The sequence below is a fragment of the Anomaloglossus baeobatrachus genome, chromosome 2 (genome assembly GCF_048569485.1).
Source record: "Anomaloglossus baeobatrachus isolate aAnoBae1 chromosome 2, aAnoBae1.hap1, whole genome shotgun sequence".
Taxonomy (NCBI): Eukaryota; Metazoa; Chordata; class Amphibia; order Anura; family Aromobatidae; genus Anomaloglossus; species Anomaloglossus baeobatrachus.
Window position 1 is genome coordinate 188,258,527 of NC_134354.1, and position 26,905 is coordinate 188,285,431.

Sequence of the window (26,905 nt, forward strand, 5' to 3'; positions counted from 1 at the left end):
AATATTTCTGGCCCTGACTGTAGATGAATTATGATAAAGAGAACCTGTCGTGTTAAAAAGGAGCTATTAATCTGCAGATGGGGGGTTAATCTGCAGGTTAGGAAAATGAACCTGGGCTGGGAGGAAATTAACTTTATTCCTTCTCTTAGTGTACAGCTAACAGTCATATGGGTGTGGCCAGCACTGGCTCAGTCATCGCTCAGTGTATAGTGAGTGGTGGCTATAACTGCGCCCCCAGGCACTTATTGACAGCCAAGTTAGCATTAGATCCAGCTGTCATTTAGTTGGGGGGTTGAGCTGACAGTCACCACTCACTATACACTGAGAAGTGACAAACGTCACCCCTATGACTGGAATTTAAACTCCACCTGACACCATGGTTCTAAGGCCTAGTGCTCACGCTGTGTAGTTTCGATGAGTACTTTCAGAAATCTGCATCAAAATCTTCACGTCCATTGTGAAGCCAGCAAAGTCTATGAGAATTCAGAAGTGCTGTGCCCATGTTGCTTATTTTTCCCTTGCATTTTTGGTGCAGATTTGGTGTAGAAAAAAGAAATCTGCACCAAATACGCAAGGGAAAAATACTCAACGTTGGCACAGCACTTCTGAATTCTCATAGACTTTGCTGGCTTCACAATGGACATGCAGATTTTGCTGCAGATTTCTGAAAATCTGCATCAAAATCCGCGTCAAAATATGCAGCATGGGCACAAGGCCCTAGTGGGTGCCGGGCAGGTTCAGAATGTTTTTAACCTGCAAATTAAAAACATATCTTTAGGTTAATAGTGTTTTTCACATGATAAGTTCCCCTTTAACCTCTTCACGACCTTGGATGTGCACATACATACTAGAAAGGGAATAGTTTCCAACCTAGGACGTATATATACGTTAGAGCAATCACACGAGCACTGACAGACGAGCTCCGACTCTCACAAGCTGTTTAACCCCAAAATTACATGATCGATATTGATTGCAGCACCTTGGGGATTGGGAGAGGGATCACGCAATGGTAACCTCCGGTTCACTTGACTACGAGAAGCCACAGTGATTATGACTGCAGCATGATCAGGAAGTTTCTGAGTGCAGCTTTGACAGCTGCACTGTACTGCACTGATCGAGCATTGCTATACAGTGCAGCTGCGATCAGAGCAGTGAAAGTTAGGGTCCCATATAGGGACTAAGTAAAAATGTAAGAAATACGTCAAAAAATGTAAAAATATGTTAATAAAAAATGAGAGACTAAAGAACAAAAAAATAAAAAATAATTGCTTCAACAAATACTTATATTTGTGGGGGAAAAAATAAACAAAAAAAAATACACGTGTTTGGTATTGCCATGTCCGGAACAACCAGATCTATATAATTGTCACACAAGTTAACCCATTCACTGAACATCGGAAAAAAAAAATAAAAAACAACTTTGCAAAAACTGTCTTTTTATCATACAGGTGAAAAAAAAAAGTGGAATAAAACGCAATCAAAACTCATATATAAATAAAATGGTACCGCTGCAAATTCATCCCACAAAAAACAAGTCACCATAGAGCTCTATCAGCAGAAACATAAAAAGTTATAGCTCTCAGAATACAGTAATGCAAAAATTGTTTTTTTCCTATAAAATAGTTTTTATGGTGTAAAAGCGGCAAAACGTAAAAAAAATATATAGATGTGGTATCACTGTAATCATACTGATGTGAAGAAAACGGTGTAAAAAAATAATAAAATCCTGAATTGATGTTTCTTCTTTATTCTGCCTCATAAAATCAGAATAAAAAACGATAAAAAAAATTATCTTGCCCAAAATAATACCAATAAAAATTCCAACTCATCCCACAAAAAACAAGCTATCACATGTCTCTTTCGGCAGAAAAATGAAAAAGCTAAAGCCTTCAAAATTCAGTAATGCAAAAAATAAATATTTTGTAAAAATGTTATTTTTAGCATGATAGTATAACATTTTGTGACACTCCTGTAGGGTCAATATGCACCCCTGGATGAATTAATTGAGGGGTGAAGTTTGTAAAATGGGGTCACTTGTGGGGAGTCACTGCTGTTCTGCCACCTCAGGAGCTGTGCCAATGTGACATGGCACCCACAAACCATTCCAACTAAATCTGAACATAAAATATGGCACTCCTTCCCTTCTTCACTTTGCACTGTTCCTCAAAAGTAGTTTTCCAAGTTTCCACTACATATGGGGTGTTGGCATACTTAGAACAAATTGCACAAGAAAGTGTTCATTTTCTCCTGTTACCTTTGTGAATTTAATAATTTGGGGATAAGGCAACATTTTTTGGTTAAAAATGTATTTTTCATTTTCAAGGCTTAACATTATCAAATTCTGTGAAGCACCCAGGGGTTCAAGGTGCTCACTAAACATCTAGATAAATTCCTTGAGGGGTCTAGTTTCCAAAATGGGGTCACTTGAGGGGAACTCCACTGTTTAGGTATATCAGCGGATCTTCAAACGCGACATAGCATCCGCTATCAATTTCAGAAAATTTTGTCTTCAAAAAGTCAAATGGCGCTCCTCCCTTCTGAGCCCTGCCGTGCAATCAAGCAGTAAATTTCCACCACATATGAGGTATTGTCGTACTCAGGATAAATTGCACAACAAATTAAATCATGCATTTTCAGCTATTACCCTTGTTAAAATAAGAGATTTGGGGTTAAAGCATCAGTTTTGTGGTAAAAATGCATTTTTTTATTTTCACGGTTCAAGGTTATAAAATTTTGTGAAGCACCTGAGTGTTCAAGGTGCTCACCAAACATCTAGATAAATTCCTTGAAGGGTCCAGATTCCAATTTGGGGTCACTTGTGAGGGAGTTCCACTGTTTAGGCACCTGAGGGGCTCTCCAAATGTGACATGGTGTCTGCTATTTATTCCAGACAATTTTGCACTCTAAAATTCAGATGGCACTTTTTTCCTTCTGATCCCTAGCGGGTGCCCAGTCAGTAGATTTCCACGATATGTGAGGTATCAGCATACTCAAGAGAAATTGCACAATAAATTGTACGGTGCATTTTCTCTTATTACCTTTGTGAAAATGCAAAATATTGGGTTAAAGTAAAATATTTTTGTGGGAAAAAGTAAAATTTTCATTTTTTCCTTGTACATTGCTTTAGTTCCTGTGAAGCACCTAAAGGGTTAATAAAGTTCTTGGATGTGGTTTTGAGCAGTTTGAGGGATGCTTTTTTTATAACAGAGTCAATTTTGGGTATTTTCTGTCACCTCGGCCTCTCAAAGACACTTCAAATGTCATGTTGTCTCTAAATAAAAAGATTTGGAAGTTTTGGTGGAAAAATGAGAAATATCTGATAAACTTTGAACCCTTCTAACTTTCTAAGAAAACAAAAATATGTTTAAAAAATGGTGCAGATGTAAAGTAGACATGTGGGAAATGTTATTACTTATTTTGTGTGACATAACTCTCCGGTTTAAAGGCATAAAAATTCAAAGTTTAAAAATTGCAACATTTTTGCCAAAATTTCCAATTTTTCCACAAAAAAACAAAAAATATCGTCCTAAATTTACCACTATCATGAAGTCCAATATGTTACGATAAAAATTGTCTCGAAATCACTGGATCTGTTGAAGCTTTATAAAGTGAGATTAGTCAGAATTGAAAATAATTGCCTGGTCATTACTGTGAAAACGGGGTGGGGGGTAAAGGAGTTAAGGCTAGGTCATCAATATTAAATTGGGGAGTTTCGACACACAGCACTCCCACTGTATAACAGTTGATCCTGGAATGGGCACTAAACAGTGTAAGGAGCCGTGACGTCTCCCTTTATATACTCTTTACATCCAATTATTGGCAGATCTATTCAGTGGGATTCAGAGTGTCAGACCCCCACCAATCTGATATTGATGACCTATCCTTAGGATATGTCTTCAGTATTCTAGTAGTGCCAAACCTCTATAAGGGAGATGAAGCTACTGAAAAGAAATTCATGCATACAGTAAATACTAATGTAATCATTCTTTATCTAGGCATTCATTGCATGTAATCAAACACAAAGTTAATAGCAGCCATATGGACAAAAGTAAATATATCAGTCCTGAATTTAATAGGACAAAAGGCAGAACAACAAATGAATTTAATTAATAAACATACATTGCAACATGTTTTTGATTATGTTCCTTTGTATTTTGGCCACATGTTGCAGAGAATCTAAGGACAACATAGTTTTCTCATCAAATACATCAATGGTACATAAACAAACGACGTCATAAATGTATGACCTATGAGGGCCTAACCGCTGGGACCCCAACTGATCACTAGAACAACGGAGGTACACCAATCTTCAAATCACTCTGCCTCCTCAAGACTGATTAGTTTTTTTAGGACACAATTGTAGTAACCTGACTCTGTTTCCAGATTATATTAGATTAAAAGATGCTGAGTCCGAATCTCATTTTTATATATATTTTATATATCTACTCACTTGCATTCCACTGCTGTTTACTCACAAAAGGACTATATACTACATGTTGTTGAAGAAGACCTAGGAGTCCTCTCTACGATGTAAGCATTGGAGTCCTATCCATTATATGAATACACTTTGGAGTTCTCAATGATGTCCACACTCTTAGGACTCCTCACCATCATATGCACACTCTTCGGACTCCTTTCCATCATGTACATACTCTTAGGTTCCTCTCCGTTATGTCCACACTCTTAGGACTCCTCACCATCCTGTGCACACTCTTAGGTTCCTCTCCATTATGTCCACACTCTTAGGACCCCTCACCATGATACGCACACTCTTAGGACTCCTCACCATCCTATGCACACTCTTAGGACTCCTTTCCATCATGTGCACACTCTTAGGTTCCTCTCCGTTATGTCCACACTCTTAGGACTCCTCACCATCATATGCACACTCTTAGGTTCCTCTCCATTGTGTGCTCACCCTTTGGAGTCCTTTTTAAAGCAAGGATTAGCATGATTGCCTTTTGTTAAAATGATTAATCTAAGTTTATGTTTGAACATCTCATATGTCTCATCAGCTCATCACAGCTCCTAAGGAGGAGAACAATATGTATTCCCAGCAACGTGATGAGTATCTGGAGACAGTTTGTGAGATGGCCGTAAGAAAGATCTCCATTATCACAATTTTTGGAACATTGACTAACAGTACCATGAAAATTGATCACTTCCAATTAGGTAAGTCATTCTTCATAAATTAACTTCCACAATGATGCCTCCTTTTTTAAAAATGTTCTTCTGGTTTTGGAATTACATCTTAATTTCATAAATATAATACCAACTTTTGAGGGGTACGTTCTATGGAGATGCATGGGAAAAAAAACAACAAATTCTTTGATAGTGACGACTTCTGACTGAAATATGGAAGAGTCATGGAGAGCTTTGTACTTTGAGTATTTTGATAACTTCATTATGATCTCAGATTTTTGTCCAATCTACCAGCATGCAGATTAAAGTCAAGAACAGCAAAATCTTTTTTTTCCCGTTTTATGCTTTTATAGCTTCAACAATGTCATCAGACTTATGATTCAATGTTTTAAGATAACCTTCTAAGTATTGCAACCAATCGATGATAAGCAAGCCATTTTGAAGTCAATCATTGTTGTAGCAGCCATTGTGTTATTTGTAGTCTGTCTATGCAGAGTCTGTGCAAACTTAGCTCCATCAGTGTTAATGAAAAGTACATTTTGTAACACAGTAATGTTTCTGGAGTAGTACTTAGAGGATTTGTTGTGTTATTCATTGTATGTGGTTCTACATGAGAACTGCATGGAATAACAGTAAAATATTTTTCCTAATATTCTGTAAAAAAAAATGTAGAACTTAGGTGTTGTTTATTGTAGTTCAAGTCTATTCTCTCATGTATCAACGACAGGGAGAGTAGAGATGTTGGGTTATCCCAGGTAAATCAAAAGAAGAAATCAGTGGGTGACAAGTTCTGAACACAGGACTAGTGTGTGCACTTTCCCTACAGCACCTCCAAATAGTATTAAAGAGGTTGTTCACTATTTTAACATTAGTGGTCAATCCTTAGGAAAGGTTATCAATGTCTGATGGGCCAGGGTTCGACACCCGGCACCCGCAAAAGCTGTTCTCTATCCCAGCTGCTGCAGCAGGCTGCCAGAAATGCTCCGGTCTGGAACTGCCCTTTCAACTGATTGCAGCCGTGTACTGAACATCTGTCCCCCATTCAAATTAATAGGAGGCAGTTGTGCAGTATCCAGCCACTATCAGAAGATGGGGCAACTCCGAAACTGATCATTTCTGGCTGCCTGCTGTCGCCATCGGGAACTAGGAGAGCTGAACGGCGAGTGTGCTGGGTGTTGGACCCTGGACGATCAGACATTGATGACCTATCCTACGGATAGGCCATCAATGTTAAAGTAGTGGGCATCCTCTTTAAGGCCTAAAAATTGATCATAAAATATATCTACCTTAAAATGTTTTTGAAAGCCTCATTAGCATACATATATTTGTATCATGCAGTTTTTTTAGCCCATGGCCCATCAGTACTGGGAGGGGGCATATGGTGGACACAGTTGACTACATTATTTCAGAACAGATTAATGTTCTCCTAAATAAAATAAAAGTGTTTTGTAGAAAAATCTATTGGATACCCTGAAGGGCTGCATTCACAATCTGCTTATTTTAATGTAGTAAATTTGATTTCAACACTCTCACTTCCAGTTCAAGGTAATAGTTTCTTCTAAGAAGACATCTGCTGGGCAGCTCCGATAGTACTTTATATTTTACCACACATGGAGATGGGAATAAGTAGCTAAGGCTCACATCTGGTGGCCCATGGCTTATAAATAAAGGGATTGCATATGTAGTTGTTATCTGAATCCTTTTCTTTACATTTGGGAACAATTCAAGTAACAGGGATAAGCAGGCAAATAAAGATCCATTGACGTACAGTACAGACTACAGACACCATCAATTCCTGATAATGAAGAACAGGGTGGGTTTTCACCTAATATTTAAAGGGAATGTGTCAGCAGGTTTATGTTATGTAAGCTTAAGCCAGCATGCTACAATGGTTAACACAGAAATTTCAGGGCTACCTGTCTTATCACAGTCCGATCTGTTGTTTACTTGATATGTTTGTTTAAGCAGCAGGACCTTATCATTGCTCGGACTACAATGTCACTCACTCGGCAGTCCGGCACACCCCATCCAGTGATTGACACCTCACTGTCTGTGTATAATTTCTACTGTAAGCCTGGTGTGGTCACTGCTTAATGACGATATCTAAAAATTCTGATTGTGTCAAAACGATGTCGCGAGCGATAGCACCCGCCCATGTCGGTGGCGCGTCACAGTGGTGATCGACGCCGTAGTGAACAATAGCACTACAGCAGCGTCACACGCAATTACCTGTTCACCGACGTCGCTGTGGTCGTCGAACAATCTCTCCTTTAATGGGAAGGTTCGTTCGGCGTCACTAAGCGGCCGCCCAATAGAAGCGGAGGGGCGGAGATGAGTGGCCTTAAAACATCCCGCCCACCTCCTTTCTTCCTCATTGCCAGCGGCCACAGGTACGATGTTGTTCCTCATTCCTGCAGTATCACACATAGCGATGTGTGCTGCCGCAGGAACGACAAACAACCTGCGTTCCAAATGAGGAACGATTTTTTGAAAATGAAAGACGTGACACGAGGAACGATTTGACACCTATTTGCGATCGTTACTGATTGCAAAAAGGTGTCACACACAACGACATCGCTAACGAGGCAGGATGTGCATCACCAACACCCTGACCCCGACGATATCTCGTTAGCAATATCATTGTGTGTAAATGGGCCTTAAGTGATACACCGTTGGTTTCAGGATCTCTTTGCCTATACAGTTAGGTCCAGAAATATTTGGACAGGGACACAATTTTCGCGAGTTGGGCTCTGCATGCCACCACTTTGGATTTGAAATGAAACCTCTACAACAGAATTCAAGTGCAGATTGTAACGTTTAATTTGAAGGTTTGAACAAAAATATCTGATAGAAATTGTAGGAATTGTACACATTTCTTTACAAACACTCCACATTTTAGGAGGTCAAAAGTAATTGGACAAATAAACCAAACCCAAACAAAATATTTTTATTTTCAATATTTTGTTGCGAATCCTTTGGAGGCAATCACTGCCTTAAGTCTGAAACCCATGGACATCACCAAACGCTGGGTTTCCTCCTTCTTAATGCTTTGCCAGGCCTATACAGCCGCAGCCTTCAGGTCTTGCTTGTTTGTGGCTCTTTCCGTCTTAAGTCTGGATTTGAGCAAGTGAAATGCATGCTCAATTGGGTTAAGATCTGGTGATTGACTTGGCCATTGCAGAATGTTCCACTTTTTTGCACTCATGAACTCCTGGGCAGCTTTGGCTGTATGCTTGGGGTCATTGTCCATCTGTACTATGAAGCGCCGTCCGATCAACTTTGCGGCATTTGGCTGAATCTGGGCTGAAAGTATATCCTGGTACACTTCAGAATTCATCCGGCTACTCTTGTCTTCTGTTATGTCATCAATAAACACAAGTGACCCAGTGCCATTGAAAGCCATGCATGCCCATGCCATCACGTTGCCTCCACCATGTTTTACAGAGGATGTGGTGTGCCTTGGATCATGTGCCGTTCCCTTTCTTCTCCAAACTGTTTTCTTCCCATCATTCTGGTACAGGTTTATCTTTGTCTCATCTGTCCATAGAATACTTTTCCAGAACTGAGCTGGCTTCATGAGGTGTTTTTCAGCAAATTTAACTCTGGCCTGTCTATTTTTGGAATTGATGAATGGTTTGCATCTAGATGTGAACCCTTTGTATTTACTTTCATGGAGTCTTCTCTTTACTGTTGACTTAGAGACAGATACACCTACTTCACTGAGAGTGTTCTGGACTTCAGTTGATGTTGTGAACGGGTTCTTCTTCCCCAAAGAAAGTATGCGGCGATCATCCACCACTGTTGTCATCCGTGGACGCCCAGGCCTTTTTGAGTTCCCAAGCTCACCAGTCAATTCCTTTTTTCTCAGAATGTACCCGACTGTTGATTTTGCTACTCCAAGCATGTCTGCTATCTCTCTGATGGATTTTTTCTTTTTTTTCAGCCTCAGGATGTTCTGCTTCACCTCAATTGAGAGTTCCTTAGACCGCATGTTGTCTGGTCACAGCAACAGCTTCCAAATGCAAAACCACACACCTGCAATCAACCCCAGACCTTTTAACTACTTCATTGATTACAGGTTAACGAGGGAGACACCTTCAGAGTTAATTGCAGCCCTTAGAGTCCCTTGTCCAATTACTTTTGGTCCCTTGAAAAAGAGGAGGCTATGCATTACAGAGCTATGATTCCTAAACCCTTTCTCCGATTTGGATGTGAAAACTCTCATATTGCAGCTGGTAGTGTGCACTTTCAGCCCATATTATATATATAATTGTATTTCTGAACATGTTTTTGTAAACAGCTGAAATAACAAAACTTGTGTCACTGTCCAAATATTTCTGGCCCTGACTGCATAATGCTGCTCTTAAATGAGGTAGCGAAAACCTGCTGACAGATTCCCTTTAATGTATAATGGGAAACTTTAACTTAAGGATGATGGTGCTGACTTAAATGGTTCCCCATTTACATACAGTGCCTTGCGAAAGTACTTGGCCCCCTTGAACATTTCAACCTTTTCCCACATTGCAGACTTCAAACATAAAGATAAAACATTTTAATTTTTTGGTGAAGAATCAGCAACAAGTGGGACACAATTGTGAAGTAGAACAAAATTTATTGCTTATGTTAAACTTTTGTAAAAACTAAATAACTGAAAAGTGGGGTGTGCAATATTATTTGTCCCCTTTAAGTTAATACTTTGTAGCGCCACCTTTTGCTGTGATTACAGCTGCAAGATGCTTGGGGTATGTCGCTATCAGTTTTGCATATCGAGAGACTGAAATTCTTGCCCATTCTTCCTTTTCAAATAGCTGGAGCTGAGTGAGGTTGGATGAGGAGCGTTTGTGAACAGCAGTTTTCAGCTCTTTCCACAGATTCTTGATTGGATTCAGGTCTGGACTTTGACTTGGCCATTCTAACACCTGGATACGTTTATTTGTGAACCATTCCATTGTAGATTTTGCTTTATATTTGGGATCATTGTCTTGTTGGATGACAAATCTCCGTCCCAGTCTCAGGTCTTTTGCAGACTCCAACAGGTTTTCTTCAAGAATGGTCCTGTATTTGGCTCCATCCATCTTCCCATCAATTTTAACCATCTTCCCTGTCACTGCTGGAAAAAAGCAAGCCCAAAACATGATGCTGCCACCACCATGTTTGACAGTGGGGATGGTGTGTTCAGGGTAATAAGCTGTGTTGCTTTTACGCCAAACATATCGTTTGGCATTGTGCCCAAAAAGTTCGATTTTTGGTTTCATCTGACCAGAGCACCTTCTTCCACATGATTGGTGTGTTTCCCAGGTGACTTGTGGCAAACTTTAAACAACACTTTTATGGATATCTTTGAAAAATGGCTTTCTTCTTGTCACTCTTCCATAAAGGCCAGATTTGTGCAGTGTACGACTGATTGTTGTCCTATGGACAGACTCTCCCACCTCAGCTGTAGATCTCTGCAGTTCATCCAGAGTGATAATAGGTCTCTTGGCTGCATCTCTGATCAGTCTTTTCCTTGTTTGAGATTAAATTTTTGAGGGACAGCCGGATCTTGGTAGATTTGCAGTGGTATGATACTCCTTCCATTTCAATATGATCGTTTGCACAGTGATCCTTGGGATGTTTAAAGTTTTGGAAATCTTTTTGTATCCAAATCCGGCTTTAAACTTCTCCACAACAGTATCACAGGCCTGCCTGTTGTGTTCCTTGGTCTTCATGATGCTCTCTGCACTTTAAACAGAACACTGAGACTATCACAGAGCAGGTGCATTTATACGGAGACGTCATTACACACAGGTGGCTTATATTTATCATCATCAGTCATTTTGTACAACATTGGATCATTCAGAGATCCTCAATGAACTTCTGGAGTGAGTTTGCTGCACTGAAAGTAAAGGGGACGAATAATATTGCACGCCCCATTTTTCAGTTTTTTATTTTTCTCAAAAGTTTAACATAATCAATAAATTTCGTTCTACTTCACAATTGTGTCCCACTTGTTTATTCTTCAACGGAAAAATTAAAATGTTTTATCTTTATGTTTCAAACCTGAAATGTGGAAAAAGGTTGAAAAGTTCAAGGGGGCCGAATACTTTCGCAAGGCACTGTAGACATGCTTGGCCATTTCAAAGATTCGAATGCAGTCATGCACTGGTAAAGCCGGAAAGTTATAAAATCTGATGGATAGTTGTGTATCCTCATATTTACAGCTAGTTTTCCTGTTCAGCTAAAGAGAGCTAAATTGTTTCCTGTCTGTTGCTGCACACAATCCAGATTTAGCTGTAGCCTGAAAAAGCCATTATGTGCATTTCTTTGAAGAAAGAGCAGATTGGTTTTAGACAGATGCAATCACTTTACAATCACTACAATGATCTTTATAGTTGAAATGATCCTTGTTGAACTTTATGGTAAAGATTCCGATATTCATTACTAATTTATATAAGCAACTAAAATAAATGCTTTGTATGATGTTTAGACAACAGTTGCTTAAGCAATAAGGATAGAGAAGCTTTTGATTGCTAAATGAATATATACACTTGTCGTCAGGTAAAAAACAAAAATGACTAACCTGCAAATGTAGAATCATTCTTCAGGATAATCATTCAGAATCTGCCCCTTACCCACACTGAGAGCCCCACTACAAGGAATAAATTAACCATATTCCTCGCAGCCAGGGACTTTCTTTCATCAAAGTGGTGCCAGTGCAGCTTCAATCAGTGCTCTGTACATAGTGAGCAGCGGCTGTAACCACACCCCCGGCACTGACTGACAGCCAGCTCTGTAGTTATTCACTGCTGAGCCGGCTTTCAGTCAGTGCCCGTTGACATATGGTATAAAAAATCTCACATTTTTAGTTAGCAGACCACAGTACAGATTTGCATACTAATTCATATCTGTGCATTTATGAGTAGCAAAAATGTAAGATTTTCTAGGCAATTTTTGATTAAAAGAAAATAAAAAACCTTTTATTTCATATCATAAAAAATGACACAAAATTTCCAATATAGTGTGTTTCAGACCACGTAAAGTCTTTAATCATCCAAATTTTTCTTTAATTCTCGCTTCCATATATGTTATTTTGTGGCGTGGTTGACTTTAGTCGTAATCTACAATTTGCACAATCAAAAAGAATGAGGAAGACCATTGCATGAACAGGTGCGTCCAAACCTTTGACTTGTACTGTATATCATGCTCCAAGTGAAACTCATTGGCTCCAATGCAAAAACATCCAATTATTGCAAGTCTATAATAGTATTGGTCTTTTCATATAGGCCATAGGGAAGTTTTGCCCCCCCCTAGGCTCCATGGCGCAAGTGCGGTAGGATTGCGACCCCTGCACCCATTGTAGTTACACCCTTGCATGCTCCTTTTTCCATTTTAAACATTAAAGGGGACACTATAGGTGTTTTTCATCAGTGAGGTCTGTTTCAGGGGCAGGACTGGTTTCTGTTATCACTATTTGCTGCCCTCTTTTTCAATGTGCAATGACAGTGCACTCTCTTGCCAACTTGTCACTTCTCTTTAGAGCTGGCGATAAGGCGCAATGTCTGTGAGTGTCGCGGGCGGGGGCGTAAACCACGGCAGGGGGGCTACTCGAGACGCTCAGATCCGGGACTAGTGCAGCAGCCCGTCGCCCACAAAGTAATAAAGGAGTTATTTACAGGGGAGAGTTTGTCAGTGACGCCACCCGTGGGTTGCAGTGAGCGTTGGTGACACCGCCGCTGCCTTGGTATGGGGTGGCCGGGGTTGATGGAGCAGGGCAGCAGGATGGAATCCCCTCCACGGGTAGGGGAGGTGTTGTCCCGGGGCCAAGGTGTAGGTGGAGTGCTGGAACGCAGTTTGCAGGGTTGGACCGGATGATACCGGTGTACTCACAGTTTGAATAAAGTCACACAGAGTCCAGATAGTAAACCAAGTGCCGGATACTGGTAGCCTCCGGAGGGGTGTGCTCGGGTCCCACACACCGGTGAACAGAACCCTTCCGCCTGCATGCTAGTTTGTTGTCTCGTGTGATGACTAGTCCGCATGAAACAGGAAAAGTTCACTCCCGGTGTCTTTACTGTGGGAGCTGTGGCCCATGAGATCTGACCCTTGGGATTTTTGCAGGCACTTGCAGACACCCTATCCCCCGCGTTGGGCTTCCGTCTCGCTCTATCTGGGCTTCTAGTGGGACAAGACTTGGAATCTTGTCCTCTGCTGGCTAATTGACAAGGTGCTTGCAGCTGTCCTCACCCTGGGGTCCAGGTGCCCCGACTGTGCACGGCCTCCGGACTGGATTCCCGCTGTTGGCACCGGTGGGCTACAACCCTGCCCTGGTCCACTTAAGGTCTCCCGCAACCGGATCTCCATCGCCTGTGGCCCTGCTCTGCCATCTGCCACCTAGTCAGCTTAGGTAGTCCGGGAGCTACAACCCTTGACTACCACTTCACTCCTCTCACTTCCACTGTCAGCACTAGACTAACTGTCTTGTCTCTGTGTTCCATCCCCTTGACACCTCAGGACCCCTAGGTGGACTTCACCATCTGTCTGGCCCCGCCCACTGGTGTGTCCTTATTGTCCTGGGGGGTGACTAGGCTTTTGTGGCTGGTGTTTGTACCTGTGTGGGGTTGTGTTGTAGGGCCAAGGAGGAGGGAATCCTGCACCAGGAGAGGGGTGCAGTCATCTGTGACAACCTGATTTTTTCAGGGTGTCACATGAGCATTTCAAGGGATATAAAGCAGGGAGTGCATACTGAGCATGTATTGGAAATGACAACATGTGCATGCTCAGTAGAGCAAGGGCAAGCACAGAACCAGAAACGGACGTTGCTGATGACATTTCATTGTTTGACCAGTAGCTTGGATAGCGATCAGAGCTCTGGCCACCTTATGGCATCCTTTTAACATATCCCAGCATACTCTGTGGTTGGGGAATCTCAAATGAAACCACAAATATCATCAAAAGAGTAAAAAAAAAAAAAGTAGATAGGAGTGCACAGTGAACATTTAGAGAATTTGTACTTGAAATATATTAGAAAAGTGTTTAGTTTATCAAGTTAATGTGAAAATCATATTTGGCTTTGGACCACCCCTTTAAGTTGCTGTACACAGTTTCTAAACCTACAGATTTTACATTTATATCTACAGTAAGGTTCAGAAATATGTGGACAGTGACTGAATCTTCGTGATTTGGCCTCTGCAGGTCACCATTTTTTATTTAAAATAAAACAGCTGAGATGGAATTGAAGTGAAGATTTCCAGGTTTTATGCATTCATTTTTCTTCTAAGCCTTTTCATTTTAGGGTCTGAAAAGTAATTGGACAAAGTAATTTTGCCATAAATAAATGTTCATTTTTAATACTTTGTAGAGAACATTTAGTAGGCATTGACTGGAAGCCATGGACGTCACCAAACCCTGGGATTCCTTCTTTGTGATGCTTTGCCAGGCCTTTACTGCAGCTGACTTCAGTTGTTGCTCATTTGTGGGTCTTTCTTCCCTAAAGAGATTGCCATCTACTACGACAACCTCTTCTGAATCCACGTTTCCTCCATGTAAAATATAAAAGCCTATATTCACCTCCTATGCTGATGCCGTTACAGCGATGCAAGTGCTCGCGATCCCAGGGCTCCCATGATGTTGTGACATCATGCGAGCCCTGCTTCCAATCATTGACAGCTTCTGTCTCCATGCCTTCAGAGAAAGGAGTAATAAAAAAGAAGTGAGCAACAGCTGCAGCTCTCGCTTCCTGTTGATTAATTCATTTGACTGAAGGCGGGAAGAAAGAAGTCATGATTGGATGCGGGGTTCGTATGACGTCACAACATCACATGGCCCAGGGAACGCGAGCACTGGTATCGCTGTAACGGCGCTGGCACAGAAGGTGAGTATAGGCTTTTTTATTTTACATGGGGGAAGCATGGAGAATCAGAGAGGGTTGTCCTAGTAGTAGACAATCCATATACGTTTTGTCTTAAGCATGTGAAGTACACGATTGATGGGGTTAAGATCTGGTGATTAACTCAGTCATTGCAGAGTATTTCACCACTTTGACTTTAAAAAATTTGGGGTTGCTTTTGCAGTATGTTTTCAGTCATTGTCCACCTGTAGTTTAAAGTGCTGTCCAATCAACGTTGCTGTTTGAATCTGAGCAGAAAGTATAGCCCTGTGCACTTCCAAATAAATCCAACTTCCTCTGTCTTCAGTCACATCATCTGTCCAAATAATGCTTTCACACAACAGGGCTGGCTTCTTTAGATTTTTTGGGGTGAAATGTATTCTGGCCTTTCTATTTTTAAGGCTGATTAATTGTTTGCACCTTGTGATGAACACTCTGTATTTGCTCTCATAAAGTCTCTTTATGGTAGACTTAGATACCGAAACACCTACTAACTGGAGGGTGTTATTCAATAGTGTGGATGTTGTGAGGGGGGTTTTCCTTCACAATGTAAAGGATTCTGTGATCATCCATCACTGTTGCCTCCTGTGGACATCAAGGACTTTTTGATTTTTGATTTCTCAAGTTCACCAGCATGCTCTTTTTTTTTTGCAGAATGTACCAAACTGTTGATTTCACCATTCCTAACATTTCTGCTATCTCTCTGATTTCTTATTTTTTCAACCTAATGATGGTCAATGTTGTGGGCTTACAGCAACAGCTTCCAAATGCCAATGTCACACACAAAATCTGCTCCAGACCTCTTAATTGCTTAACTGACAATGAATTAACAAGGTAATAGCCCATAAAACAGCTTTTGAGATAATTCTCCAATTAATTTTGCTTCCTTTAAAAATAGCTAGCTACATATTAGAGTTGTAATTCCTAAACCCTTAAGGCACCATTACACGCTACAATGTATCTGACAATATGTCGTCAGGGTCACAGTTTTCTTGACGCACTTCTGTCGTTGTTAGCGATGTCGTTGTGTGTGACACCTACGAGCGACTCCGAACGATCTTAAAAATAGCAAAAATCGTTGCGCATTGACACGTCTTTCAGTTTCAAAATATTGTTCGTCGTTTCGAATGCAGCAGACATATTGCTACGTTTGACATCCTGCCAACGACGAACAACATCGTTAGTGCGTCCGTGAGGCAATTACACGCCATTGCTATGGACAATTATACGCCTCTGTCTTGCCGGAATCATTGGGAAGAAAGCTTTGTGACGGTGTCCACACGACTGCCTTGGTCAAACAATATATCGCTGAACGATGTTGCGTTGTTTTTGAGATGGGTACGTGTGACCGCTACAAAACAACCTATGAGCGAACTCAGCAAATCGTAGCAACGATCTGGCCGTGTCACATCGCTAACGAGATCACTAGCGATATGTGTAAAGCGACCTTTACTCCAATTACGATGTGAATACTCTCAAATTAAAGCTGAGTCTGCACTTAAAGCCCATATTGATTACATAAAGTATCTTGAATATGTTTTGGTAAACAGCTAAATTTACAAAACTTGTGTCACTGTCCAAATATTTCTGAACCTAACTGTATGTGCTTAAAAAAGACATGTGAAAGCAGATATGCCGTATGGACATAATTTTTGTCTGGCATATTACTGTGATGCTTTACATGTGAATTTTTTTATCAGTTGCTGAATTTTTGAGAAATTTTGGCTTAATCAATACAGGTGATGTATAGTTACATTTTCCAGAACAATGGAGCCTTTAAGAAGTTTAGTAATATTTTTGGTTCTGTTTAGTGAGTTGAGCTGAGACCCTTTTGTACTGTACATACTTCTGTACAATAAGATGCCAGCAGAGGGACTGACCCTACGTATAAATTACTGTAACATGAAACACATGAAATTTTACATAAAAAAAATAGAAGAAGGCGAGAGAGAAAAGTTAGGCTTCTTCCAGATTAGCTTCAGTACTTGTTATCTTATAGGAAAGCCAGAATGTGTTCCACGAGGGGCTGCTGATAAGTCTTTGGCTTTGTGATTTTTTTTGTTTCTACGGTAACGAATGTTACATCACATAAAAGTCTTATGTGTCTAATATGTTTTCAAAATTTTGTGTTTGTTGCTTATGGCAACAGTGTTCTACGCACGCAGGAAAACAAAATAGTGGAGTCTAATGCAATATTCACAGCAACTGAGAGTAAAGGAGTGATAAAATTCTTGTTTCTGAAAGGAAAATCCGCAAAGGATATTCATGGTGATATGTCGCAGACATTGGGGGATCAATGCCCTTCATATTCCACCGAGTTGACAAATTTAAAACGGGCCACTTCAGCACCAAGGATGAGGAACATCCTGGACGACTGACAGTGGTCATACTGGGGAATCGACAAATTTCAGCTAAATCAATAGCAGACTTCATGGAGATTTCTCATGAACGTGTTTGTGTCATTATCCATGAACATATGGACATGAGGAAGCTATCAACAAAGTGGGTCTCCAAATGGTTAACAACAGATCAGAGAAGCATGTGAGTGGAAACTTCCTGGTCCATTTGTCAGCATTTCCGGACTGTTAAGAACTTCCTGGATCGACTGGCCACTATGGATGAGATCTAGATTTATTTGTATGAGCCTGAAAACAAGGAGCAGTCAAAAGAGTGGAGGCACAGTGGTTCTCCTCATCCAAAAAAGTTTAGGGTGCAAATATCAGTCACTGAGGTGATGGCGTCTGTGATCTGGGATAAGGTGGGCATGCTGCTAGTGGACTACCTTCAAAAGGGTTCCACCATCAATGCAAGGTATTACACTGAACTTTTGGACAAATTAAAGACAGCTTTGAAGGCCAAAAGGCACAACAAGCTGTCCAAATCAATCTTGTTACTGCAAGAGAAAGCCTCCGCTCACACTGCACGAGCGACCATGGCAAAACTGCCAGAGTTGGGCTTCCAGCTGATTGACCACCCACCTTATTCACCAGATCTAGTTCCCTCCGACTATCATCTGTTTCCAAACCTGAAGACCCACCTCAAGGGTACCAAGGTTCACACCATTTCTGATGCCATGGCTGCTACGGATGTCTGGTTTGAGACACAACCAAAATACTTCTTCTTGCTAGGCTTACAGAACTTGGAATATCGATTAAGAAGTGTGTTGACATCAGTGGAGAGTATGTGGAATAAATGTAAAGTTTCATCATCGTATCTCGTTTCTTTCTGGGTAAAACCAAAGACTTATCAGCAGCCCCTCGTACCCTAGGTGTGGAGCATGCAGCATTCTCATGTCTGATGTAATGATACCCCACTGCAAACAAGAAGGGAATTCACCACTAGGTAGATCCACACAGTGCATTTCAGATTGGCCAGGCAATGCAAATTAACACCATTGGAAAAATTGTAAATAAACGACTCCAAAATTAAAAAAACAATTTGAGCAAGCTTGTAACCAAACAGATGCTGTAAAGTGAGCAGCTGTGTCAACACAAATCGGCAATAGTTCCATTTAGACATGACACGGAAGGGTAGGCAAAGATAGCAGGACAATAATAAGTGCCTATAAGTAGACACTTTCATTAGGAACAGCTAATATTGGAAACTTTACTTCCAACTTTCAAAGTAAAAGAACATGTGGGAACAATTAACAAATGGGACAGAATCCGCAAAGCTCAGTAAAGCTACAACCAGGGACGAGGCAAACATTATTGTGCACACATAGTTACAGTGATGCTCAGACGCTTTTTAGATTATGTCAGCTCTTTTCGCAACTCTTATTGTAGTGTGTTGAGTAAAACTATTACATTAAATGGAAAAAAGCTAAACTATCTAAACTTGCAAATTACACTGAACAGTGTCACTTTTATGAAGCCAGGTTACTCTCCCCAAAGTACAACTTTGCGTTATTTCCCAATCTTAAAAACCATGAAGCATCACATCTTCAACCTGACCAAGACTTTGGGGAGAATTTATCATTTTCTGAAAAACATTTTTTTTAAAAAAATATCAGAAAAAAATAGTCATATTCCAAATTTTTGAATATAAAATATATAATTTTTTATTAAACATTCATAAAATCAAGAAATGTACACATAATATATTAAAGGGGAAAACACAGTGCAGGGAAAGGGCAAGCAAATACCACGAAATGAGCCTTTTGGCTGCTTCTCTAATTAGTGCTATCCTTGCTTGAGATGTCAGTTTAGGTGGACACCATGTCTTGGTAAGTTTGCAATTGTGCCATCCACCTTCCATTTTTCGATTAGGGATTATAGAGTTCTCCATTAATGTTCAAATCGTGGCTTATTTTTTATCATCTAACCTGCATTACTGTTCTGCATAACTTTACCCCTGACCTGTCTGGTGTGTTCTTTGGTTTTCATGATGCTGTTTGATCCCTAAAGTTCTCAAACAAACCTCTGAGGCCATCACAGAACAGCTGTAGTTATACTGAGTATGAATTACATACTCCTTTTACTAAATTGGTGACTTCTGGAGGTGATTGGTCACTCAAGATTTTATTTAGGGTTATCAGCCTACAGGGGGCCAAATATAAATTAACTATGGGGAGATAAGGTATGCACACCAGTGACTATGTAAGGGGAATACATGAAATAGCAGAAACTGCTGTGTGAATACTGACTTGAAAAATCCAATAGCTATATGCAAGAGTGAAAATGTGAAAAATGGAATCTGCATTACTGCCATGAACATATGAATCAAGAGAAATTTAGCTACTGAATTGATCAATGCAATAGAGCCCCAACACTACGCCAAAGTATTTCTCTACTTTGGGGTCCCTAGCTTGTGTGTGTCCTCTCATGCAGTTAAAAAACTTACCGTGTATGGGAAGCTGAGACCCAGGCTATTTATGCGTATGATATGGATTGGCAATAGGTGTGGTTGGGGAGGGTTCACAAACGAAAAACTACTAACAACAATAAGGAATAACGTTTGGAACACCATTCTAAGAGTGAAAATGTGAAAAATGGAATCTGCATTACTGCCATGAACATATGAATACACGGTAAGTTTTTTAACTGCATGAGAGGACACACACAAGCTAGGGACCCCAACGTAGAGAAATACTTTGGCGTAGTGTTGGGGCTCTAATGCATTGATCAATTCAGTAGCTAAATTTCTCTTGATTCATATGTTCATGGCAGTAATGCAGATTCCATTTTTCACATTTTCACTCTCACATATAGCTATTGGATTTTTCAAGTCAGTATTCACACAGCAGTTTCTGCTATTTCATGTATTCCCCTTCCATAGTCACTGGTGTGCATACCTTATCTCCCCATAGTGATGTTTTTTTAGGTTTTTGCACCCAGTTCAGACTTAGAATGGTGTTCCAAACGTTATTCCTTATTGTTGTTAAATATAAATTAACGTCACAATTTTCAAATTTATAGCTTTCAAATATTTAGAAAACCATGTATCATTTCCTTTACACTTCACAAATACTTGCTACTTACTGTTGGTATATCCTATCAATTCACGTTTGTGGGCGTAATATAATGTAGGGTGTATATAATAGCATATAGCCTGTAAGCTACATTTCAGGGTCCGCACTGGTTCTGGAGGAGGAATCCAGTTATTCACTATGTGAGGTTCCATATAGAGCGAGGGTTGATCTGTGGTAACACATTTCCTTTAATACATTTTCCAGAATTGCTGACAAGGATATTTGAACCAAATCTTCTTTTATAAATTCAGTAAGGTTAGCGCAAGTCTGTCCTTTCCTTTTGATCTGCTCAGCGGCCACATAAACTATCAAATATCTGTAATTTCACTATTTGTCTGTTTAACCGCAGACATAAGAAAATGCTGGAGGCCACATCACTAATGCCAAGTCAAATACATCATTCATCTGTAATCCACAATGCAATAATCCATACTAGAAGCCTATATGTTACATAATGTATAGTGGATTAGTCAGATACCGTAATTAACTAAGCTTTATCGCATTTTGGAAAATCTATGTCACTTATATAAATTGTTGCACAAAATGTTCTATTATGAAAAGAATATTTTATCGGCTATGAAAAAAAACATTTTTATAATACCTCAACCACCTGGCAGAGTGCGTCTGTACCAAAGCACCAGCCATTTCTGTAAAATGCCTTCACATCTGAAAATAGACATGAATATGTGTTCTGTGTTTACCTGTGAACACTGCTGGTTTTGTTTTTCTGTTCCCGCTGAATACCAGTAAACCCCTAATTTATGGGGTTGTACAAACACTGAAATGTGTGAAGTGTTTATTCCGGAGAAATCGTATATCTGCTGATCTTGTCAGTAATTCTAGCTGTCTGGTTACATTTCAATATATCTCTTTCAGTCTCTTTACCTTTTTAAACAAAATATAATTTGTTCTAGAAAATAAAAATATTCAATTGGTCAATACAAAGTATGTCTCTAAAATTTCCTCATCTCGTCAGAACCCACCTTATTATCAAGTCATACTGTTGGGTGGACCACTGGTTCATTTAAGGCTCCTCTTTTGGCCCATTGTCTCAGAGTGGTGAGAGCAGGCAGATGCTGCTGACAGGTATTACATGTGTCACCAAAGTGTGAGAATGACACGCCCACCAGGGCCGTTGGGGCACTCGGAACCGGGCCGGTTCTGTTCTGGGAGGATGTCAAGGCGGCAGGGCCTGACTCTGTGACCCTGGCGGTGTCATTTAAATGAGTGGGGGATATTATTTACATGAGATATGTCGTGACGCCACGTGGCAAGATATGTGCCGCCGCTGCCATTCAGCTTCCCTGGGGTCGGTGGTGATGCAGCAGAGATGGCTCAGCTCTCCACGGGTAAAGCTTAACCCCAGGGCAGGTGATTGTCTATGCTGGGGGACGTAATGTTTGGGTGCAGGACCAAAGACGCAGGCAACAACTGGACACAACAGTAGGATGCAGTCACCAGTTCTTTACTCACAGTTGTCAGTTCCATGTCGTTACAACCAGTCAGAGGCTGCCCTTAGAGTGCAGAGTCCTGCTGTGATGGGATCCATGCCAATCCCGGGTAATTCAGATGCCTAAGACCAATGTTCCTTTCTGTAAAAACCTTCCCAGGTCATCTTCCTGTGCTGGCTTCGCCCTCCTGCCCTGCACCCTTACACACAGAGCCCTGAAGCAGTGTACGAGAACCCTGTTATGGGTGTTTTTTTTGTCCTTTCCCTTGGCCCTCTGTGGTCACCTTTTCCATAAATGTATGTGGATGTGGTTTTGGCACTTAAAGTTGCCGTAGCCTCCGGTTTTCTAGCTGAGCCTGGTTGTTCTCCACTAGTCTAGGGGCCAGTCCCCTTTGCGGCCTAGTCCCTCCACAACGGTACAACGGCTGTGGATGCGAGCCAACGGGTGCATTTCTCACTTCCCGTGGCCCTAAGACTCCTTCTTCCTTTCCTCCTACTCCTTTACAGTCCCTTGGATGAGCTCCCACTGCTTTGGCCCTCAGGACCGCTCCCCTCCACGTCTCCTTCATTCTGCTTCCACTGTTCTAAATCTCCACCCCCTAACTAACCCCAGTGCCAGACTGGTTCTGGGACTGTGCTGTCCCAAGGGAGCAACTCGCCCTCACCTGATGGAGTGTAGCTAAATCAGGAGTGTGTGTGCGTGCAATAGTCTGTGGTAACCTCCTCCTTACCAGGGAATGGGGTCGCACACCTCTGAATGAGGTGCAGTACCTCTGTGGCGATTGGACCCTCAGGGGCATCACAAGAATATTACTTCCCCCAAATTGCTTTTGGAAAGAAGCAGGAGTTGAAAGGTCATAACTAGAGATAGTCAAGCACTAAAATTCTTGGGTGGTTGGTCCTCAAGTTGAGCAGGTCAGATGCTCTGAAAGTGCTCAGCTCGAGTAACAAGTCTAATGGAAGTCAATGATTGGGCAGGTCAGTTCTAGACCCACATACAGCCAGCCATGTACAGAGCATTTTGGAGGGAGGGTGGGCGGATTTTTTTCTTTTTTCTTTTGACACGCTACATCTAAAAATGTTGCTTTAACCCCAGTGAGAGCCATTCAGAGACTGCGAATGGCTCTCAGTGGGGTGCCTGCACACAACATGCAGTGAAGCAAGCCTGTGCGTTGTGGTCATTGCTTCACGGACGAAACATCCAAGCACCCACGATACTCAGCTGAGCTCCACAAGTATCAGAGCACCCTGATGTTCGATCGAGTAACGAGCAATGCCGAGCATGCTCACTCATCACCAGTGAGAACTACTGCAGAGATAGTACTTGTAGCTAAAAGTCACAAGCATGATCCTGTCAAAGAACTGTAGAAAAAGACATGCACTGCACATCTGGAAATCATGCGTTGATCTAATGCTGCTAGGCAAAATTTTATATACCTGAACATAAGGTTCTTGGTTTAACATTCTGATCAGACTGTATGAACCCCACTGCCATGTTATAGCAAACCTCTGAGTGGGTCCTTAACTTTTTGAAAGATTCTGTCAAACAAAAAATGCCAGAGCTATGTAAAGATATTCAAGTCCATTTGTCAAATCTGTATTTAACTGCCACCTTGGACCAGTGTTTTAAGAAGTAACCATTATTTTATTTTTTTTCCCAATAAATCAATAGTACCATGTAAATAAGCAATTTTGTATAATAACTTATCAGATAACTGTCTGTCATTTTCCACATAGACTGATGTTATCTTACAGACTTTCCCAGTTTCACACATCTGCAAATCACAGTCCAAGTAAAAAGACGATTTATGGGCCATGGGTTTCCTGACCCTAAGGGGCACTTTGCACACAATGACATCGCAAGCCGATGCTTGCGATGCCGAGCACGATAGTCCCCGCCCCCGTCACAGCAACGATATCTTGTGATAGCAGCCATAGCGAACATTATCGCTACGGCAGCTTCACATGGACTCACCTGCCTTGCGACGTCAATCTAGCCGGCGACCCGCCTCCTTATTAAGGGGGCGGGTCGTGCAGCATCATAGCGACGTCACACGGCAGGCGGCCAATAGAAGTGGAGGGGCGGAGATGAGCGGGACGTAAACATCCCGCCCACCTCTGTCATCCCACATAGCCGGCGTGAGCTGCAGGACGCAGGTAGGAGATGTTCCTCGCTCCTGCGGCTTCACACACAGCGATGTGTGCTGCCGCAGGAACGAGGAACAACATCGTACCTGTCGCAGTCACGTAATTATGGAATTCCCAGACACTACACCGATGATACGATTACGACGATTTTGCGCTCGTTAATCGTATCATCTAGGATTTACACACTACGATGTCGAGTGCGACCCCGGAAGTGCGTCACTTTCGACATGACCCCTCCGACATCGCACCTGCGATGTCGTAGTGTCCAAAGTGCCCCTAACTCTACAGCCTCATACATGTTTAGAACCCACCGCTAGTTGGTACATTACAGTCGAAAATCAGACTATGTTTTTTAGAAGTTTATAAACAGCAATAGAGAAAGCAGGTGGCAAGGGGAGAGGTTGGAAACAGATCATCACAGTGGGGAGAGGGGAAAAAGCAACTACTGCCTCAAATAGCGAAGAGAAAAACGGATATAAAAAGGAGGAAAGTACATGAAGAACAGTACATTGCACAGCCAATCACAATGATCGTTGTTGCAGGGTGGTGGTGAAACCCCCTGTGGCAATGATTCCCGCTGTGCCATGCTGTGAGAAACAGTCGTTACGTTCCCTGTACATTCTAGGTCAGGATCTCCTTCCCAGCGATGATGTAAGGGGTATGTCAAAAGTTGTGATAGGGATTAAAGCTGTATTAAAAAGGAGAATTGGTAAGAGAAGACATACAGAAATATGCTTTACAGCATTCATGTAGATCATAGCAAACAACCGATTTTTGTTGACTTCTATGTGAGAGTATTCTTGGTATACTCTGTGATTTGTGTAGAGGTGATTGTGCATGGAGGTCATTGTCCTGTGTTTATCATATAATGTAAATGGTATGAGCCTGTGATAACTACATATACCATAGGTACCTTTCATTGTAATCCTATCTGCAATGATTATGAGAAGTATTGAGAAGTAATCTCTACAGTGTCCGGTGATTATGTGGCTTAGTTGCTCAAGTGAAAACTTCAAATTTTATTTATATATTGTAAGATGGTCACTGGAAAAATCCTGAAGGGGAGATATCTTTCACTGAGGTTGTCAGCCTCAGTGATTGTCAGCCTCAGTGATGTGAACCTGAAGCATGTTCCAGCATGTTATATGTTGAGAGGGTATGATAAGAGCTGAGTTTGTGAATAGCTAAAGAGTTGGGTGTGACAGCTTTTCACATATCTCCACCCTAGGGTGTGATCCAGCAGGTAAGATGAAGGTCTCTGGATTCACTCAGTTCCTGTGTATGGAGGTGAGCATACCTCCACAGCAGTGTTCATACTGAAAGAAGTGAACCCTAGTCCTGAGCATGTGGACCCCACAGCTGTATATGGAATGTTTGAGCTCTGTATCTTTCTTTATGCCAGACGAGTCTGCTTAAGTTTACTTTGTGCTACAGGCTTATGAAACCTAACAAACCAGCTGAAGATTTAAATGGAAATGGTTTCTCTGAGCACTTCAATTCACAGCTGAGTGAGCTAAATCCTTACGATAGATAGATAGATAGATAGATAGATAGATAGATAGATAGATAGATAGATAGATAGATAGATAGATAGATAGATAGATAGATAGATAGATAGATACTGGGGAAAATAAGGATTTGATACACCCCCGATTTTGCACGTTTTCCCCCCTACAACGAATAGAGAGGTCTGTAATTTTTATCATAGGTACACTTCAACTGTGACAGACAGAATCACCCCCAAGAATCTAGAAAATCACATGGTATGATTTTTAAATAATGAATTTGCATTTTATTGCAAGATAAAAAGTATTTGATCACCTATCAATCAGCAAGAATTCTGGCTGTCACAGACCAGTTATTCTTTTTTTAAGAAGATCTCCTACTCTGCGCTCATTACTTGTATTAACTGCACCTGTATGAACTTGTTACCTGTATAAAAGACACCTATCCGCACACTCAATCAATCACACTCCAACCTCTCCACCAAGGCCAAGACCAAAGAGCTGTCTTAAGGACACCAGGGACAACATTGTAGACCTGCACTAGGCTGGGACGAGCTACAGGACAATAGGCAAGCAGCTTGGTGAGAAGGTAACAACTGTTGGTGCAATTATTACAAAATAGAAGAAGCACAAGATGACTGTCAATCTTACTCGGTCTGGGGCTCCATGCAAGATCTCACCTCGTGGGGTAAGGATGATTTTAAGAAAGGTCAGGATTCAGCCCAAAACTACATGGAAGGACCTGGTCAATGACCTGAAGTGATCTGGGACCACAGTTTGAAAGATTACTGTTAGTGACACACTACGTTGTCATAGATTAAAACTCTGCAAGAAGAAGAAAGATGAGTACAACCCCAAAAACACCGTCCCAGGCATGGAGGTGGAAACAGCATAATTTGGGGGTGCTTTTCTGCAAAAGGGACAGGATGACTGCACCGTATTGAAGGGAGGATGGATGGGTTCATGTATTGCAAAATTTTGGCCAACAACCTCCTTACTTCAGTAAGAGCATTGAAGGTGGGTTGTTGCTGGGTTTTCCAGCGTGACAATGACCTGAAACACACAGCCAGGGCAACTAATGAGTTGCTCTATAAGAAGCATTTCAAGGTCCTGGAGTGAACTAGCTAGTTTCCAGACCTGAACCCAATAGAAAATCTTTGGATGGAGCTGAAACTCAATGTTGCCCTGTGATAGCTCTAAAGCTTGAAAGATCTGGAGAAGATCTTTATGGAGTAGGCCAAAATCCCTGTTGTGGAGTGTACAAACTTGGTCAAGAACTACAAAAAATATCTGAGCTATGTAATTGGAAACAAAGATTTCAATAC

At 41.3% G+C, this 26,905-nt stretch overlaps 1 protein-coding gene across 1 annotated transcript in view; it reads left to right on the forward strand.

The window, feature by feature from the left end:
• Positions 1-26,905, forward strand: part of CCDC80 (coiled-coil domain containing 80) — a 162,703-nt gene that overhangs the window by 17,597 nt on the left and 118,201 nt on the right. Inside the window, exon 3 of the mRNA XM_075333554.1 lies at positions 5,016-5,172. Within this exon, the coding sequence (XP_075189669.1) occupies positions 5,016-5,172 (157 nt within the window). The remainder of the gene's footprint in view (positions 1-5,015; positions 5,173-26,905) is intronic.